Below are 18,310 nucleotides of genomic sequence, written 5' to 3'. Positions count from 1 at the left end.
CGTGGAGTTATTGACGGACATGGTACTCCAGTCTGTAATGACGTAGCCTGTCCAGCTGATCTGTGACCTAATCAGTTTAATTTTGTTTAGATTATTATACCGAGCGCAGTCTTCGTGTGATTTATGAGGTAAATTATGTAAGAATGACATCTGAATCACAACGAAAAGTGTCACAAGTCGAGAAATCGCCTCCGTGCCAATTCGCTCGCACTGAAACAAAAGGTTAGTGCAGACACGACCTGCCGTTTTTAAATTAGCCGCACTGCGAAGACTGAACGTATAAAAATAGGGATATACCATTTAGAGCGTCAAATGCACATACACGCAACATTTGATTTATAATACGTTACGCAAGACGGAGGTTTGCCCCGGCGTTTTATTTATAAACTCAGTGATTCCGACGTCACCTTATGAATAATTAGTAATACTGAGCAGAGGGGCGGGGCCAAATTGGTGACGGAAACCCGGAAGCTGGGGCCATGTTGATAGGAAGTTGGATTTCAGCTGTAAAGAATGGAGGTGAGATGTCTTTTAATTAAATATACTTTAAAACTTGCAAAGAAGGAACACTTTCATTTTATCAGGCTCACTGGACATTTTGGACATATTAAATAACTGCCCTGAGAAGTGGGGTGCGGGATTGGATTGATTTTTTTTAGTATATTGTAAATATTTTCCGTTCGTTTCATCGAGTTCTGAAATTGCACGCAAGGCATAGGGCGCGCTTTCGGTGAATGGGGAATTACATTCTCCCCGAACGTTTTCTGATCGAGCAGTTGTGAACGTAGCGTTTGCAGATCCCACTGTTTGAGGCCGAAGGTTGGCAGTCGCCGCTGGTGACGTCATCCTGCAACTCCCAACAGTGCCCCTGCTTTGCTGGCTGCCCGGCTATTCGTTCAGAGTCCACCCGACAGTCGGTCATCCGGTTTGTGTCTGAGCCTTGGCTTCATTCCTCAATTAGAGAGACTGAGATTTTAAGGAGTGATAATATCAGTTCACGATTTTCTTAACTACACAAGAGTTCAATTTCTTAACTTCACACAAAAATACTTTAAATGTGCATTACCAAGTTTGGCAATACTTATTAATTTACATTAATACTAATGTAACACATTTACTAGGAAAAAGTGAGCAAAACATTACATTAAAATGAATGCATACATGGCTGGTGATCCATCGATTTTATTTTCATTTCAGGAAGTTTTGGTTTTAAGACTAACCGCCAGCCCATTTTCTCTCTGCTCAAGCAGACAGCAATCGAATCCCGATCGGTTACTGTTTGTATGGAGTTTGCACGCCCCCAGGTCCTCTGTTTTTCTTCCCACGGCTCTGAGACGCGTATGCTGCATTCGTTACAAATTCAAAACCAGGCCATAATAACAGAGTGTAGGTTATGTGCCTGTCAGCTGTGATCTTGCGGGCGGAATGGGACTCCTATCGCCACAGATTGAAAGCACGTGGTTTTAGGAAATACATGGCATATATTTTTGGGACGTGTCAGAAGACTGGAAAACCTTGCACACAACTCTTCTTAGCATCGCACCACTGCCTAAAAGAGCTACAATTACTTCATCCATTGTGTTACTCCCAAGTTGAAAATTGCCGGGGAGAAGGTGTCTGTCCCAATAGTACTTTGCGCATCTCCAGGAGCCAAGCTTTGGCTGAGAATTTGTGTATATTATGTCATTTGTAATTTTGTAGTTTAGCTGTAAACTCGTTAGAGTCTCCGAACCTGTGCTCAGCGAAGAACACTATACCAACCAAAATAAACTGAATTATCACTAAAGCATTCTGATTAAAGGCAAACGAAGTAAATTCCAGATTAAGCGCTATTGGAGTGAATATCTATTGGAATCTGTACAATCCATCATGGTGTCGCGGTGGTAGAGCTGCTGTCTTGCGGTGCGGAGACGCTTCCAGGGTCCTTTCAGCGTGAACTTCCCCTGTTCTCCCCGTATTCGCATTGGTGTCCTCCCACAGTCCAGAGACCTGAATTTGTTGAATTTGCGACGGTAAGCTGGCCCGTGTGAGTGTTTGCCCTTAAATGGACTGGCGACCTGTCCTGTGTTTGTTCTGGTCTTGCGTCCAGTGCTAGATGGCATAACGCTCCAGCCCCAAAACCCGATCCTGGTCTAGATTAATTGGTTTAAAAATGACATTGCAATCTTTCAATGCTGTTAACGATTCGTGAATAACATTTCTGTTATTTCCAATATACAGAAAATTTAGTTTTATAGGTTGCACTTGAAGTTTCTTTGGAGACGTTTCACTGTGTTTAAACCAAAACAACCACACACACTCGAGCAAATATGCGAAAGGCACCTAAGGACTGGACGGCAACTTGCTGTGATCGCGCAATGATTTTTACATTTGAGCTCGATGCAAAGCATTCATGAGGTATTATAAAATGCTTAGTAAAAATGATCTGACAAGACACACAGACTACTACAGTGTCACAAACCTTTATTATACAATGGAGTGTTAAGCATTCTTTAAACATAATCATGTGGAGAAATTACCAGAGCAAATGATTTGCGCTGGGTGGTCTGCAACACTGTATGGGGCCATACATTCATGTGAGACAGGACACAGGTTGAGAATCCCTAAAATAAAATGACGCAGGTCTTTTTTATTCGGCGCCACCACATGCATTATTTAAAGTGAGTACATAGGATGTCAGCCCCCACGCTAAAATTTCAGTTTCACGTACAGAAAGTGGGTGGTTATGCTGTACTAATTTGGGAAGTAATTTATTTGTGAGGTATTTAGTTTAATGTGAATTAATCCGCCGAATGCAGAAGTGCAGACGTAGCCATCACGATACATATTAACCTGAAATCCGGTATTTCGCTTTTTTTTTCCGGTAGCCCCTCCGGACCTGGCGACCCGGGTACTCGTCCAATTAACCAGGCAGGTGGTTAATTCTGCCGAGGCTATACGAAAATAAACTGAATTGAATGGAATGATTTGGCGTTTAGGGAAAGCCGTTTCCTCATCATTCGGAGTCCTGGTTGCCCAAGAGGTTTCGGCAGACACTGACAGTTTGGTCCAATCGATGAAGCTTTCTAATTATAAAGACCCCTCCCAAAGAGCGAATCAGGGCCACAAGGTCCCACTTAATGTAGCACCTTAAGGCCGAATCATGAGCTGGTTTTTGTGGAACGACGCTTTATACAGCTATGTATGTATGCTATAGTTATTAACGCCGCTTTTAATGATAGAATATTTGAGAATGCTGCCAAACGCCGTCATGAACGTTCCTCAGATTCACTGCCACATTATCCAAAAATCTGCGTGTGTTTTGTTTGCCCGTTAACATTAAAATGTATCAAAAATGTGAGAGCGATTATCTGTAGCCGATGGTGTCTCAACGTTGTAATGTGAACGGAGCACCAAAGTTTTTGGACTTCTTACGAGGAGATTAAGAGACGTGGAATTGTGCGTAATGCATTTTAGAGTTTATTGTAAATTTATCTTCGTGAACTAGTTCATGAGAAAACAAGTTTTTCGGGTAAAACTGTCAATAAAGGAAACAACCAGCACACAACTCTCTCCTACGCCAATTATCGCTGTTGCTTCAGGGGGTTAAACGGAACCTTGCTGGAATAGTCAATTTAGTTTGCGAGGGGGGAATCGGAGTCTTTTTTATGTTGTCACTAACACGTGCTGAGCATTGTTTTGCTTTGTTTGCGCTATATACGGTTTGAAATATTTTTAAGATAACCACGTACGAATTGTTTTTTGTTCATTTGTAAACTTGTGGGGTTTCTCTTATCGGCCCGTTGAGATGCCCTCCTCTGTCCTAATCCTCTTTCGTTCGCGCGAGTCCTGGCCCGTTGCCCCGACTCAATCCTCCGTAGAAGTGTGTGTATTGCTGTCAGCGAAACGAAAGGGGCCAAGACGCCGTGCAAACGTGCCAAAGGAAACTACAAGCCAAGCTTTCGAGGCTTCGGACTAGTTGTTTTCGTTACCAAACCTGTGTAAAGCCATTCGTTTTTGTGAAGGCGACTGCCCTCGAAGAGGTGTATACGGTATGGCTTTGTCTCGTTGAACGCCCGGCCTTGCCTGCGGCTGCTCTGAGGCCCTCTCTTCTCCTGTGCTGGGCTTGGGCCGCTGCTCTGCCATCTCCCACTCTTTCATACTCCCAGGATGGACTTGCACTTCTACTCGGGGCTCTCGGATGGCCCGCTCGCACAGAACGAGACGCAGTTTCTGGACACTTCGCACGTCTTTAACAACGGATTCAGCTCTGTAAGCAAGGTGACAGTCTTGCGTGAGGGAGTGCGGCCGGCTGTTGGTTGGGTGTACATGGGTAACTGCGTCGCACATGGGCTTCCGGGGTTACGTGTCTCAATTAACGAAGGCATGTTAAGGGTCATGGAGAGCTAATAGGCTCCAATGTTTGGGGGAGAAAAACGAGGCAGAAACGAACCATGGACGGGATGCAAGTCCATAAACCTGTTTGACATGCTGCGGTTATCGAGTAGCATATCCAGAACACGACGAAACCTAAGAGGCTAGCATTGGATAATCGGGTGTTGAAATTCCAAACCAGCATGTGCTAATCAACATGTACGTCGTTATACTCGTTACATCTACTCGAATGCTCTCCACTATCAGCTGTAATTGGAATGATAAAGTTGTGCGATCAAGACTTGGGGTTGAGTGACGCAATCTCGGGACCGGAGTTTAACAAGGAGGTCCTGGTTAATAATGCCCCCTTCCCCAACCTTGAGCAAGCGCACAGTATTTCATACTAAGCGTCCGTAATTTGACTTAAGTGTGTTAATAAAATATGGTGATATCGATTGTACCCAGGGAAGTTGTCTTAATAGATTTCTTAAAGAGCAAAGTATACAATAACGTCTGTTTACATGGTGTATTTGTATTTTTTGAGTTAGTTTGCATCCGTCTGGGGAAAAAGCATGGTGTGTTTCTACAGTAATTAGCCAATTTAATGGTATTGCAGCACTGTAACATGAGAGATTTGCCCCACCTAGGGAAGTGGTGGGAAGTGGAGTCCTCCTTTTCCCAATGCAGTACATCAGGGATGTTCCTGGAGTGCCACAGTGGTTACAGGTTTTCATTCTGGACCCTTTTCCATTATTAGTCAATTACAGATGAGAATGGAGCACACTGTGTTGCCTTGGTTTTGAATAATTTGCATTTTAATTTTTTTCTTTAGCAAGCAGCCAGTTAATAAGATTCAAAGTAAGCTAATAGATGACCAGGCTTACTTTGATCCTATTTGTTTCTTGTGTACAATATTTGTCTCAATAAAATGTATTTAAAAAAAAAAAAAGGGGGAAAAATGATTGTCGGCTCTTGTCCTCAAAACATTTAGATAGTGGTTTGATTTGGGAAGTTGCTGGAGTGGCAGGATGGTAGCACAAACAACAGAATCGAAAAATGGATTTTATTAAAACTTGATAGGAAATTGGTATGTGTGAAAAACTGTGGCCCTCAAGGACTGTTCAAGACCCCTGAGTTAGCTGGTCAACTGTTGACTTGCTTGGTATCCAGTTAAGGCAAAACAGGGTTAAGCATATAAACCATAATAAAGGCAAAAGTATGATAAAGTAGTAGCCGCAACTGGTTACTAATTTGTGTAGTGGCAGGAACACAAAACCTTCAGCATCTATGACTCTGTGGAATCGGAGTTTGACACCCCTACTGTAAATAAATAAGTCACTCTGATTAAACATCTTTCTGGATGCAAGAGAGACTTTGATTTTTTTTTAAATTATTTTATAAATCACTAAATGGAAGGAATTGCATTCAGTTTTACAAGAGGATCCTACCTTGGATGTAATGCTTTTTATATAGCTTTTTTTTTTCTTTCCATCCACTGTCTTTTCAGACTTTCACATTCTCTATAGTGCTTTGACTTAATCCATGCATTTATTATCAGTGTTCATAAACCATTTAACCAAAGGGTCGTGGGGTGCTAGAGCTTTTCAGGAATGTTGAACCGCCTTAGAGAGTGTGCCTGTCTGTTCCATGCAATAATTGCATTCACAGGTCCAGTTTAGAGTCCCTAATCCACATTACACGCATGTCTTTGCCATGTGCAGTTCTTTCAGTATTTGGTTCACATGTAGATCACATAAACTGCCAAATTCCAATAGACATGATTATTAAAACCCCTTACTTTGTTTCCAGAGTTATAGTAGGCTGGAGTCTATCACGGCAGCATTGGGTGCAAGACTAGAACCAGTGAACTGGGCCTGTGCAAGCAAGTGTGGCCTGCAAATGCTGCTAGAATGTCAGTCCTAACTCCTGTAACTGCAAAGCAGCAGTCCAGCTACAGTACCATATTACTGCTTTCTTTAATTAAAATCCATATTTCTGGTTATTTTGTGGGATTAGATTGTTACCTCAGGGTTGTATTAATTTTTGTAAATTACAGAAAGTTTGACGTCTTTGTATGCAATTTCTTCTGGTCTTTGGCATATGAGATTTTTCATTAGTCAATTTTTAAAAATTAACATTGTCTAAGTTTTAAACAGATTGTTTTACATTTCAATTGTGAAAAATTGTGTTAATTAAAATGTAAGTTGCTTATGAAGAGGACTTTCTGACTTGTACAACTTTTTTCTGTTGTCGAATTAATGTTTGTGTGTGTGTCAAGTTAGTGCATGGTTTTACTCAGTCTTTTAAGCAGATAGAAGCTGATGAGATGTCTTCATTGTGCAAAATGAAACCTCACTTGTTGCTGTATATTTTATTGCATAACTGGCTGATTTGTCTGGGTGAAAGAGTGGGGTAGTGGAAAGGTACAAAGTAGTTGGATTATACATTACCAAACTTTTATTACACTTAAATTGCCGCATTTAGTACATACCTATTGCTAGTATCGCAATGCTTCCTTTTGTACAGTAGTTTTTCTTCTTAATGATGCAAACATGGCAAATTGTTATTAACTCCACAGAGTTGGAGACATGCTTAATATAGCAAGTTAAAAATAATACGTGGGAATCTAACTCCGATTTGTTGGTTGAAAGGTAAACCTAACATGTACAACACCATCACATCCCTTCATGTTCTAAACCAACTTTTCCAGATTGAGGTTGTGGGGAATCTTGAGCCTATCCAAGCAATGGTCAGGTGCCATTCCTTTACAGGGCAAACACACACAGCTTGGACCGATTTATCTTTTCCATACCATATATCCTGGTTGTTTTTGGGTTGGGGGAACCCTGTGCTGATTAAGGGTCTTGAACCCCAGTCTCACTGTTGTGCGTCATCAGCTCTACCACTGTGCCACCGACCACCAAAAGTCTGGGAGGAGGAGTAGGGGCGAAAACTATGGTGTCTAGATTAAACATGATTATGGATCCCAGTTTGAGATTTAAACCATTCAGCTGAAACTTTGTTCCTTGACAATATTCTCAACAGTTTGCTAGCTTATAACTCTATGTAAAATGTTTATTTTAAATAATCTTCATACTATTCTGTAGGAGTATAACATTTAAAGTCTTATAACTGATTGTGGAGTCCATGGCCATGCAATCCAGCCTGTTTCTGTTCAGTCTTGGGGTTATCTTAACTAGGCTGATTGATACATGGACTTTAATTGGTATCTTAAATTACTCAAAACTAACTTAAAAAGGAGCACAAACTTGTCTTTAAAAATTTTAAATAAAGAATATACACAATATTAAATTTTTGAAATCTGATAGGTGTTGTATATTGGAAAGTGTAGAACACTATTCAATTTAAAATAACTGATAATATTCCATGTGAAAGCAAAAATGAGTGAATCTATATATTTATAATGCAAAGCTGACTGACTCACTCATTCATATCTCCAAAAAAAACTATTTCCCATTTAGTTAAAAAGCTAAAAACTACCACATAATGTTAACGCTTTGACAAATGTAGTTGAAATTTGGTGATATTATAGAAAAAAGAGAATTCTCCTACCTGTTTTTTGTTAATATTCTACTAATGTACATGCTCTGCACTGAGATTGTGATTTCTGTAAATGAAAGACTGACTAAAAGTGATTGACAGGCTACACAAATAGCACCCCTAAACAGTAAGGTGTATGGACAACTGAAGACTGGGCAGTGTTCCAAAAGGAAAGAAAGATGTGATCACAGTGTGTGAAATGGAAAGTGAATGTTCATTGAAGACCATGGAAGATGCAGAGCTCAAGGTTCAGCAAGCGCTGTGCTATTTAATACTTTCAGTCTTTGCTGCATATTGGCTACGCTCCCCCTACAGTAGTTGGAGAACTGATCCAAACCCAGTTCTCTGCTCTTAAGTTGCAACAATTAAAGTACTAATGGAGAACCTCCCTTATACTTGCTGTTCGATGCTGCAAACTCCAAGGGAGATCCAAATCCTTAAAAACAAAACAAAACAAAAAAACAAATGTCTGTCTTAGATAATGGCACCTGAATGTCTAACTGGATAGACACAAAAATTGCATAGTTCTGTGCTTTTCACATTTTACGTTAATACATCCGTGTAGGGTTCTGGCACTTGAAGATGTGCTGTGGTATAAAGCAATTTACAGTACTGTTAACCTGAGATGCAGGGAAATTTTTCTTATTTGGAAAAATCATAATATTTGGAATTCAGCCAGAACTGGAGTAATGCTTTTCAGACTCAGGGTAGTTTATGCCTGTGTGTTTCTAACTGGAGGAATATAGTGCAAGTGACAAGTTAGGTTGCGGACCTTAAGAAAATGTGTTTTGGTTACAGTACTCTAAATATGTATTTTTACGCTTGGTAGTCCTAGGAATAAAAAGGATTCATGCACGCCAAAAAAAGGTCATGCTTTTATTTGGGTAGAACCTATAAAGAAAACAAACTGCAGCCCATATCTATGTTAACTGCAGTTTGTCTTTCTTTTGTGACTGGCTTGTAAGGGTGCACGTTAGCAAAGGTGGATTGATTGGGCTGTGGCTGTGCTTTTTTTGTTTATCCTTCCTGTTTGTGCCTTGTTTTACATGATATTTTAGCCAGATTATAAAACTTGCCAAAAAAAACAGTAACGCTGAATGACACAGGATAGGAATGTCGGCATATCGAACAATCGGAATCTTTTTAGAAGTACAACGCAAAGTGAATTTAATTTAACCCCCCACCCCTTTTTTAATGTGTAATTTAAAGTCATAACAGGTCAGAAAGAACTGTGGTTTATTTTATTGGCAGACTGGCTGCTTGGGTTTCTCACTGGTTAATTGCTATTTTCACTTAATGTGTGGGAGTCTGTTTTTTATTCACTAACTAATTAAATATCTCTGAGCTGTTTATTCTGTAGTATTTGTTTCAGACAGATGGTAATACTGCTGAACATGCAACTCTTTCTTGAAAACATTGTCTATTTTTCTAATTGATTGTGCTTGTATTTTATAACTATTCCATATTAAAAAGCAGCTTGAATGTTCACCATTTGCTTTTGTGGCCCTTTTAATTGAAACATTTATTTAAAAAAAATCTGCTTCCACCAGCTTCTATGCATGAGCACAAATATTTTAGTCACTTACCAAATTAAAAATAATTTTTGTTTTTCTATTGGAAGTCAGCTGCTTTTTCTTCTGACCTCTTTTGTCCAATGCAAGTGGCTTCTTTCGTACTTTAACAGGCTAATAAGCAGTTTTAACTTCTTGCAGTTTGACCAGGTGCCTTTCTTGGAAACTACATCATTGAGCTGTTAGCAGTTTATTTTTATTGAAACTGGTGTTTCTAGCACTATGAAATGTTGTGTTTGTTTATTTTTTGCACGTATTTGTTCCTAAATTATGTATTACAAAAGAACTGTGATAGTATAACAATCGAACATCAGTAAACCAAATGTGAGAAATTTAAAAGTCAGATCAATCAATCCAATCAATCAATCAATCCATCCATCCCATGGATCGTTGAAAGAGTTAAAATGTAATTGTTGGTTTTTAGCTTTATTTCCAAAAACATGCTTTGCATGAGAAATGTCATTATAGAAACATCCAGCGTACATTGCTGTAAGCAAAAGGAGGTTTCAGTCCAATCAGAAATATAATTCCACATGTCACAAATAGTCAAGATTGTTAATATTTAACTACACTAATCATAAACAATATACAATTTCTAGCAATTTTCAGTCATAGCCTTTATTTACACAGTCTTAGTGAGTTGGGGGCAGTTGCTGTCACACTCCAGTGAAGAACACTTTTCTAATGTGACCTACACAATGACTCCGTTCGACTAGTCTGTGACTTGAACTTTGTCTTTAGTCACAGGGGTGAGTTCTCTGTGCATGAGAGCTAACAATGAATGCTCATCTTGAAATACAGATGTGTGGTAGTATCTACCTGTTTTCAATTTCAGTTTAAATGGCCTTTAGAATTTGTTTTCACTGAGTGAGCTGCAAATTCCACTTGTTTTCCTCTTCCCCCAAACCCCCAACATTCTTATATACAGTGACTTTTTTTGCCTTGATATAGAATACTTTGTACAGCATGTCAGATCAGATGGAAACTCTTTGACTCCAATAATGTAAAGTCCACAGGACCTGGGTTCTAGTATTTGCCACTTTAACAACTGGAAACCCAAATTTACTTAAATACATATTGCATTAAAAGGTCACTTAATTTATTGGATTCCAGCAGTTTGGTAAATTGAATTATTTACTATGACTTAAAGGGTGATTTATGTATCTCTTTAAAGCTACCCTGTATTATACAGACTTCAAAAGATTGCTTCAGAATGATGTAAAGAGCTTTATCAACAAGTCAAGACAACTATTTTAAAGGCTGTGTGATCAGTCCTACAGCAGTAATAAAAATAGGAAATAAATTGCCCCCAAAACCGGAGCTAGCTATCTCTATATGCTTATGTTTATTGTAATGGGTGTTTAGTACAATGAAATTTGGACTTGCATGTCTCCTCAGAGCAGCTGACTAAATTAAAAAATATATATATAAAATATAGGTACTGTATATGCATGATCACATTTAATATATCCCCTCAGGGATTAGCATATTATATTGGAATTAAAATAAAAATGTGTTTGCAAGTATTTCATGCACAGTTTGCTGTGTGACAGTATTTGAAATCTTATGATTGAGTATATAGCAGCCTTACAACCTGTGTGTAGAAACTGGCCCTGAATCAACTGGCATGAATGCCAATGGCCGAGAAAGGCAGCTTTTTTATTTCCTTTATTTCCTTAAAATACATACTTAACCAGTAAAATATATATTGAAAATATTTATCCTTAATATATATGGCATAAATAAAATACTTCTCATAATTACAAGTGGTCATATTGTTTAATTGCTTCTGTTATGTAATTATCTGTAACAAAGCTTAATAAAAAAAAAAAACACTTTGTCTAAAGTTTTCACACATTGTTTCAATAAATTGATGTTGGTAGTTAAAACACTGCTTGAATGTAAATATAAATGCACATATGGGGTTTTTAATCTTGCACTACAGATTTTTTTTGCTGTTAAAATTATTGAAATTTACATAATTGCACAAGGCAGCTCCTCTGATTCCTTTTTCTCAGTTTATTACTCCACTTTCTTTAATGGAAAGGCTGTTTTTCCACTCTCTCTCTCTCTCTCTCTCTCTCTCTCTCTCTCTCTCTCTGGTAAAGTCGGCCTGGCTGGTCTCTGTTTATGGGCAGGCTGTGAAAAAAAGGCATGCTCTGCTTCAGCTACTATTAATACTTCGCATAAAGGAGCACCAGAACTAAATAACCATACAACTTAGAAACACACGTGCTGACAAAATCATTTGTTATGATTGGCCAATTTACTGATCACCGGTTCAGTTTTTTGTAGTAAAAAGTGGTTGATTTAGATCACTGGCTGATTGATCAGAGCATCATCTTTAATTGTATTTTTGCTTGTGTAAAGCAGTGTATGTCAATCACTTATGTAAGCGACTTCAGTGTTGTTTGTTACTCTTTTATATGCTTTTTCAGAGGTTATAATTAAGGTTAATACACTGGTTACATTCTGAGTACACCAGAGGAAGGGCTTTCCTTGAACAAGTGTAAATGGATGATTTCTCTCATGGGAAGGAATGATCATTTAATTTAAAAAAAAATCCCCAGTGAAATGCTTGCAGCAAGATAAAAAAAAAAAAAGGCATGCCGAGATATATAGTGGGAAGTGTTTTGGTCTTGCAAGATGAAAGTGGAACTTTTTGGCTTGAATGTTAAACTGTGTCTTTAATGCAAACCAAACACTCTGACCAGACAATTTATATCTTCCATAATATAGAGTATGGTGATAATAGAGCCATGTTATTTATGGAGGTGCTTGTCACAGTATGCCACCAAGTGTGCCTGATTAGTCTTAAAGTCAATCCTGACCAAAGAGTGGATAAAACCAGTTGATCGTTCAATAACTAAATAAAGTCCTCCAAAACAAACTGTTAAATGTAGCATTATAGTGGCCTGAAATGAAGAAAGCCAGTATCGTTGAGTGGACCAGTCCGAGTTCTGTCCTTTAATCCTTTTTAAAGTCGTCTTATAGTAGCAGCATGTCTGTAGTAACAGTTTGCAAGCAGTATTTAGCAGATATTGTCTTGATTACATAAATTTTATTTACTGTCTTCTTTCTTTTTGAAGAGTTTCTGTGAAAAATGTTTGTGACTCCAGGCTATTTTGTATGTGTGTGTTGATGTGTAATATAATATATATAATGTATAATATATTATTTTTATTTATTTTTTAATAAATCTTACAGGACAAACTAGTTTAGACTAGTCCAAACCAGTTTGCTGAAGAAGATAGGATGAACCTAGTCCAAACTAGATTTTCCTGAAATCAATGTTGAGGTTCCAGTACAACTGATTTGTCCTTTTCTTAACTAGTATGGCCCGCAATTGCACTTTCCTGGGATAAACCAATTCTCAAACTGTCGTGCTTCGGACAAACTAGCTTGGCCTAAAATCAGGTCTGGTCAGTAACATATTAAAAAAAAAACCAAAAAAAAAAAAAAACCAACAACATAGCCTTTTTATAATTTGTCTCCTTTTAAACATAGGCTAGAACAGGGGTGCCCAACTCTGGTCCTGGAGGGCCCCGGTGGCTGCTGGTTTTCATTCTAATCTAACCCTTTTCTTAATTAGCTTCCAGTTTTTGCTGCTAATTAACTTCTATTTGAATTAATTTTGATTGCCTTTTAAAAAAAAATTGTTCCTCTGAATTTCTTATTCATTCCTCTGAATTGCTTCATTTCTTTCCTTAAATGGCATCCAAACTGAAATGAAATGTGAATTGAGTGAGCCAACAGAAGACCAACTAAGTCAGGGCCTCAAACTCCAACTAATTTCTCCCCAACCAGTTGCTTAATTAGGTGTTGAGTCTTGCTGGTAATTAAACCCTTGGAATTAACCATGACCTGTTGCTACTCTCATTGTACAGTAGCCCACATTTACAAAATTGTTGATTTTTCTGTTTTCTAAGAACACTGTTAACATTTTGAGGATCTGAGCAGGTCAACTTTCCTGATACCTTCATCTTTCTGAATTTTCAGATATTGTTTGATAGAAACGGTTTGCTGCTCATGTTTTGTATCTCGTTATTGTCTGGCTGCTAATTAAGGAAAAAGTAACAACTAAGGGGTTCGAGTCTGCAAGAGCAAGTCAAATAAAATGAATTCAAATGAAGTTAATTAGGAGCAGAAACGGGTCGCTAACTAACTAAAGGGTTAGAATGAAAACCTGCAGCCACTGGGCTAGAATGTGTACAAAGTGGCCAAGTCTAAGAATTGATTAATGTGACTTGTTTCAATTGACAATTTTAATGTTCTTACCTTGCTAAATTTTCCTACAGTATACAGTCTATTAGATATTATAAAAGTAATATTTCAACCAGTTTTATCACATTTCCAAAGGCACCGGCTTAAAAAGGCTGATAAGGCTTTAAGGCTGTAAGGGTTAAAAAGAAGATACAGTTGTGGCCAAAATTATTAGGCCCCCTTATGAAATTAGGCAACACTCCTGATTCCAATATGAAAATGACCATTAACAACAAACGTTTGTTTTTTTAAAGCGTATCTGTGTCCAAAATAACAAGGTCCACTAATTGTAGTTTGGATATTTTATTGACACACTGAGTGTAAAAAAGAAAGGGCAAAAATGAGACATCCAAAATTATTAGCCCCATGCCCATTAATTGTCAATACTGTACCCTTTTTGAGCCACAACTGACAACAATCTATTAGAGTAGGTCTTTACTAGATTAGCACAGGTCTCCCGAGGGATTTTGGTCCATTCCTCCATTGCAAATTGTTCTAGCTGGTCCAAATTGCGTGGTTTCCGAGCATGGACATTCACTTTGAGCACTCGCCACAGATTCTCAATGGGATTGAGGTCTGGGCTCTGTGCGGGCCACTCCAAGATCTTGGTTTTGGTATCCTTGAAAAACTGTTCAACTAATTTTGATGTATGCTTTGGGTCATTGTCTTGTTGGAAGACCCAGCGACGACCTAAGCCTAGACTACGAGCATATTCTCCCTCAGAATGTCAACATAATTTTCTTTTTTCATGATGCCATGCACCCGAACAAGGCTCCCTGTGTCTGAGGCTGCAAAACAGCCTCACAGCATGATGCTCCCACCACCATGTTTAACTGTGGCAACTGTGTTCCTAGGGTTGAAGGCCTGTCCCTTTCTTCGCCAAACATAAGCAACATCCATGTGCCCAAACGGTTCCAGTTTAGTCTCATCAGACCAAAGCACAGACTTCCAAAAATCATCTTTACATTTCAAATGTTCACGGGCAAACCTCAGTCGGGCTGAGATGTGCTGCTCTTTGAGTAAAGGGGTTCTTCTGGGACGATGGCCATGAAGCCCACCACGGTGAAGAGCCCTCACAACTGTATTCCTTGAAACATCAATTCCAGAAGAGGCCAGGTCAGCAACAATCATCTTGGGCAGATGTCCGGGGTTCCTTGCTGACATCTCTGACTATTTTTCTCTCCAGAGTTCTTGAAATCTTACGCTTACGGCCACGGCCAGGTTTGTTTCTAACAGAATTTGTCTCCTTGTACTTGGCAATGATGCAACGTACAGCAGTTCTAGACACTGAATCGCTTGGAAATGGCAGTGTAGCCTTGCCCCTTATCATGAGCCTCTACTATCTTCTTTCTGAGCTCCAGACTGATTTCCTTTGTCTTTGGCATGGTCAGTAACAGTAGTCACTCTCGTGTGTTCAAGAGCCCTGTTTCTTGGGAGTCTTTTTATTTTTTATGCTAATTGAGTGTTGTTAGGAAGCCAATTGATTGCACAGGTGTGGTTTCAAAGCTGATTGGTTAATTAGTGTAGGTGTGTTTTGAAAGCAAACATTAACATGGGGCTAATATTTTTGACCACCCCATTTTTTACTATATTTGATATAAAGCAAGACTAAAAATATATTTTATATTACAAAATGTATCAAAAGCTAGTAAATAGCACTGGTGGATGTTTGATTATATCAAGTTTCATCAATGTTGCAAACTTTGGGAAGAAGTTTAGGAAAATGTTCCATGATTCCAGGGGAGCTAATAATTTTGGCCTCAACTGTAACTCCTGTGTAAGCCAGGGTGTAGGCAGTGCCAAATGCATCTTATGTATAAACAAGTGGTGTTGTTTTTTTTTTCTTTTTCTGAGTTAGTTTAAAATATGGTGAGAAACCTCAAGAGCAACAAAGTTATGAAATAAAGTGAATGTTGTGAGTTTTGTTGGTTTGCTGTGTTACTGAACACAAGTCTTGCCAATTGAAGCCACATACAAATTCTCTCAATAAAAGTTAAGTGAACCATGAAATGAAACACTACAGTAAGCATGAGCATGTATGATAAAATTACCAACATCAGTTATATAAAAGAGTAAGTTAAAGGAGAGGTTCAGTGTTTTTCAAGCTGAAGTTATTTGTTCTGGTGTATATGTGTTTGCCATGCAAAATTGTGTTGTCAAGTTAAGCATTTTCTATACATTTTTAATATCTTGCTTACACTGACACTTTACAATGGCGGCAATGGGGCATGAAGCACCACCGGAAAATAAAGGCATAAAAACTTACCGAATACGTTCATTTTTCAAGCCAAGACCATTAGCAATCATTAATCCACATCTTGCAATAACACACACAATGTATGATCTTTATACATGTCATTTTCAAACGATAAAACAACAGCATTATGAGATTCAGCCCTTTTCAAAGATGACCAGCTATGTGTGCCAACTCAGCGTTTGTCATCTTCTTCAATAACCTTTCACCCCTCCAGGGTGTGGTTTCCTCTTGAAAGATTAAATGACAATAAACTGCTCATGCCATGTGGCTGGTTTTAGTTTCTGTTTACTTCCATGTAAAAACTCACAAAAGTGAGTAGAAAGCTTATCCTTACCTTGAGAAAAATAGTACCAGGAATATGCAATAAAATGGTTATTTCCAGATCCTTTTTGTTGTTACAAACATGTTGGGAACATGGAAGGCATGTTTTTCTGTTATTAAAACTCTGACATATTCTTTTAAGTTTTTTTGGCTTTTAGTTTTCAGTGGTGCTTTATGTCCCATTGCCTCCACTGTAAAGCAACAGTACGGGCCAGTATTTTAAAAACATTTATAGAAAATGCTTAACTTTAAATTGCAATTTCGCATGGCAAACCCATATATACCATATTTGTGAAGAAATAATTTCAACTTGAAAAATAGCAAATTTTATCATTTACAGAGATGGTACTATTGTGCTATCATCCATATAGCTATGTCCTGTAAGTGTTGCCCGTACATCAGTGTAGTCAACTTGTCATTTAATTAGTTAGCACAGTGGCTTGTGAAACACCCGAGCAATTATCTGCGTATATAACTTGTACGTAAAAAGACTGCTTTTCTTCACAAAAGGCACTTTGTAGTCAGGCCAATTTAGATGGCACTTGTTCAGGTGTGTTTTTTATTTTGGCCCATGACAATCTAGGAAAACAGTGCTGCTTTGCATCTTAAGGCTGACAGCGAGTGTGCATACATAAATCAGTGCTTATAAGAACGTGTTTCACAATCAAACTTTACTCCCTCTAAGGCTTGCACTTACACCATGCCTGGTATAAGTTCAAAGATCTCTGATAATGCCCATCCCTTATGGAAAGTGCATGATGCCAACTTTTCACAGAAACGCTATCTTAAGATAAAAAAAAAAAAAAAGCACCTTATCATTCCTGTAACAATCGCACCTTTAAGGAAGCCTTTAGCAATGGTGGCAGCACCAACAACTGCAACACTTTCCATTAGGCCCTTCCACACTGATTAACCATTGTCTCTACAAACTCCTTGAAAAGTGTCCATGATAATAAACACCTTGCCTTATACAGCATATGATTTACTGTTAGCTATTTGTATTTTTAAGTGTTTGACCCCTATGTAAAGGTAGTAACAATCCTGTCTTTCTAGTCTTTAATGATCATTTTAGTAAAGTAAATAAAGTATTTCAGTTTACTGGGTTAGATGCTTTAAAAATCCATCAAGCACGTATGAGTTAAGTGTGTTGGTTGCACATGTGTTTTTAAACTTTCTGTCTTTGATTTAAAAATGTCCACGTTTATGAAGGGATGAACTAAACGCGTATTAGAAATTTATAAACAATTAGTATGAGCTTTAATGCGTAATGTCCTTGACTGTGTGGATTTTTTTGTTTGTTTTTTTTTTTTTTGGTTATTTTTATGTAGTTTGCAGTGTTCAATGTAATTGTTTATTTTAAATAGACTTCTGTTTTCCCAGTTTCCAGGAAGCAGTGACAACTATTTGACTATCACTGGAAGTGGTCATCCATTTCTGACTTCAGCTGAGGTAAGAAAAATGCTGACATATTTACTTCAATGTAGTGACTTTCACTCTTGGATGAAGTTTGTATTTAATATAAACTACCTTGTAATGGTGAAGAATATACAGAGTCAAATAAGTTATTTTCCTTATTTAAAGTATTGTTTTTTCCATTATGATAGTGTGTGTTTTGTTTTGTTTTGTTTCAGACTTTTCACACACCAAGTTTAGGAGATGAAGAATTTGAAATTCCTCCCATCTCTCTTGACCCAGATCCCTCCCTAGCAGTGACTGATGTGGTGGGCCACTTTGATGAGCTTAGGGACCCAGCTGTGTCTGGGGGAAGCACAGGGCCTGATGCTTCTTACAGTGGTCCCTTTACTACTCAGGGGCTGGATCATCTAACTATGAGTGGAGGGCTGATTGGTACCACCTTAAACATGGTGAGTCAATATTCATATTTTAAACTGGTGGGTAGGAGAATCACTTCCCAGACATAATAAACACATTGAGCATGGGACAGGTGCTATATAAATGTATTATTTTAATACATAGAGCTGCA

The 18,310-nt window shown here is 38.2% G+C and overlaps 1 protein-coding gene across 4 annotated transcripts in view; it reads left to right on the top strand.

Moving 5' to 3' along the window:
- The first annotated feature begins 469 nt into the window (after positions 1-469).
- Positions 470-18,310, top strand: part of tox4b (TOX high mobility group box family member 4 b) — a 29,670-nt gene continuing 11,829 nt past the window's right edge. The window contains exons 1-3 of one of the 4 annotated variants that reach the window (XM_039746098.1): positions 470-519; positions 17,707-17,775; positions 17,958-18,191. In XM_039746098.1, the coding sequence (XP_039602032.1) occupies positions 514-519; positions 17,707-17,775; positions 17,958-18,191 (309 nt within the window). In that variant the 5' untranslated portion in view covers positions 470-513. Of the gene's footprint in view, positions 520-3,091; positions 3,182-3,841; positions 4,261-17,706; positions 17,776-17,957; positions 18,192-18,310 lie in introns of those variants that run through there. The other 3 variants (XM_039746092.1, XM_039746089.1, XM_039746087.1) reach the window with 3 other exon arrangements.

This window comes from Polypterus senegalus, chromosome 1, assembly GCF_016835505.1.
Source record: "Polypterus senegalus isolate Bchr_013 chromosome 1, ASM1683550v1, whole genome shotgun sequence".
In the NCBI taxonomy this organism is placed as follows: domain Eukaryota; kingdom Metazoa; phylum Chordata; class Cladistia; order Polypteriformes; family Polypteridae; genus Polypterus; species Polypterus senegalus.
This window is presented reverse-complemented; position numbering and strand designations above follow the sequence as displayed.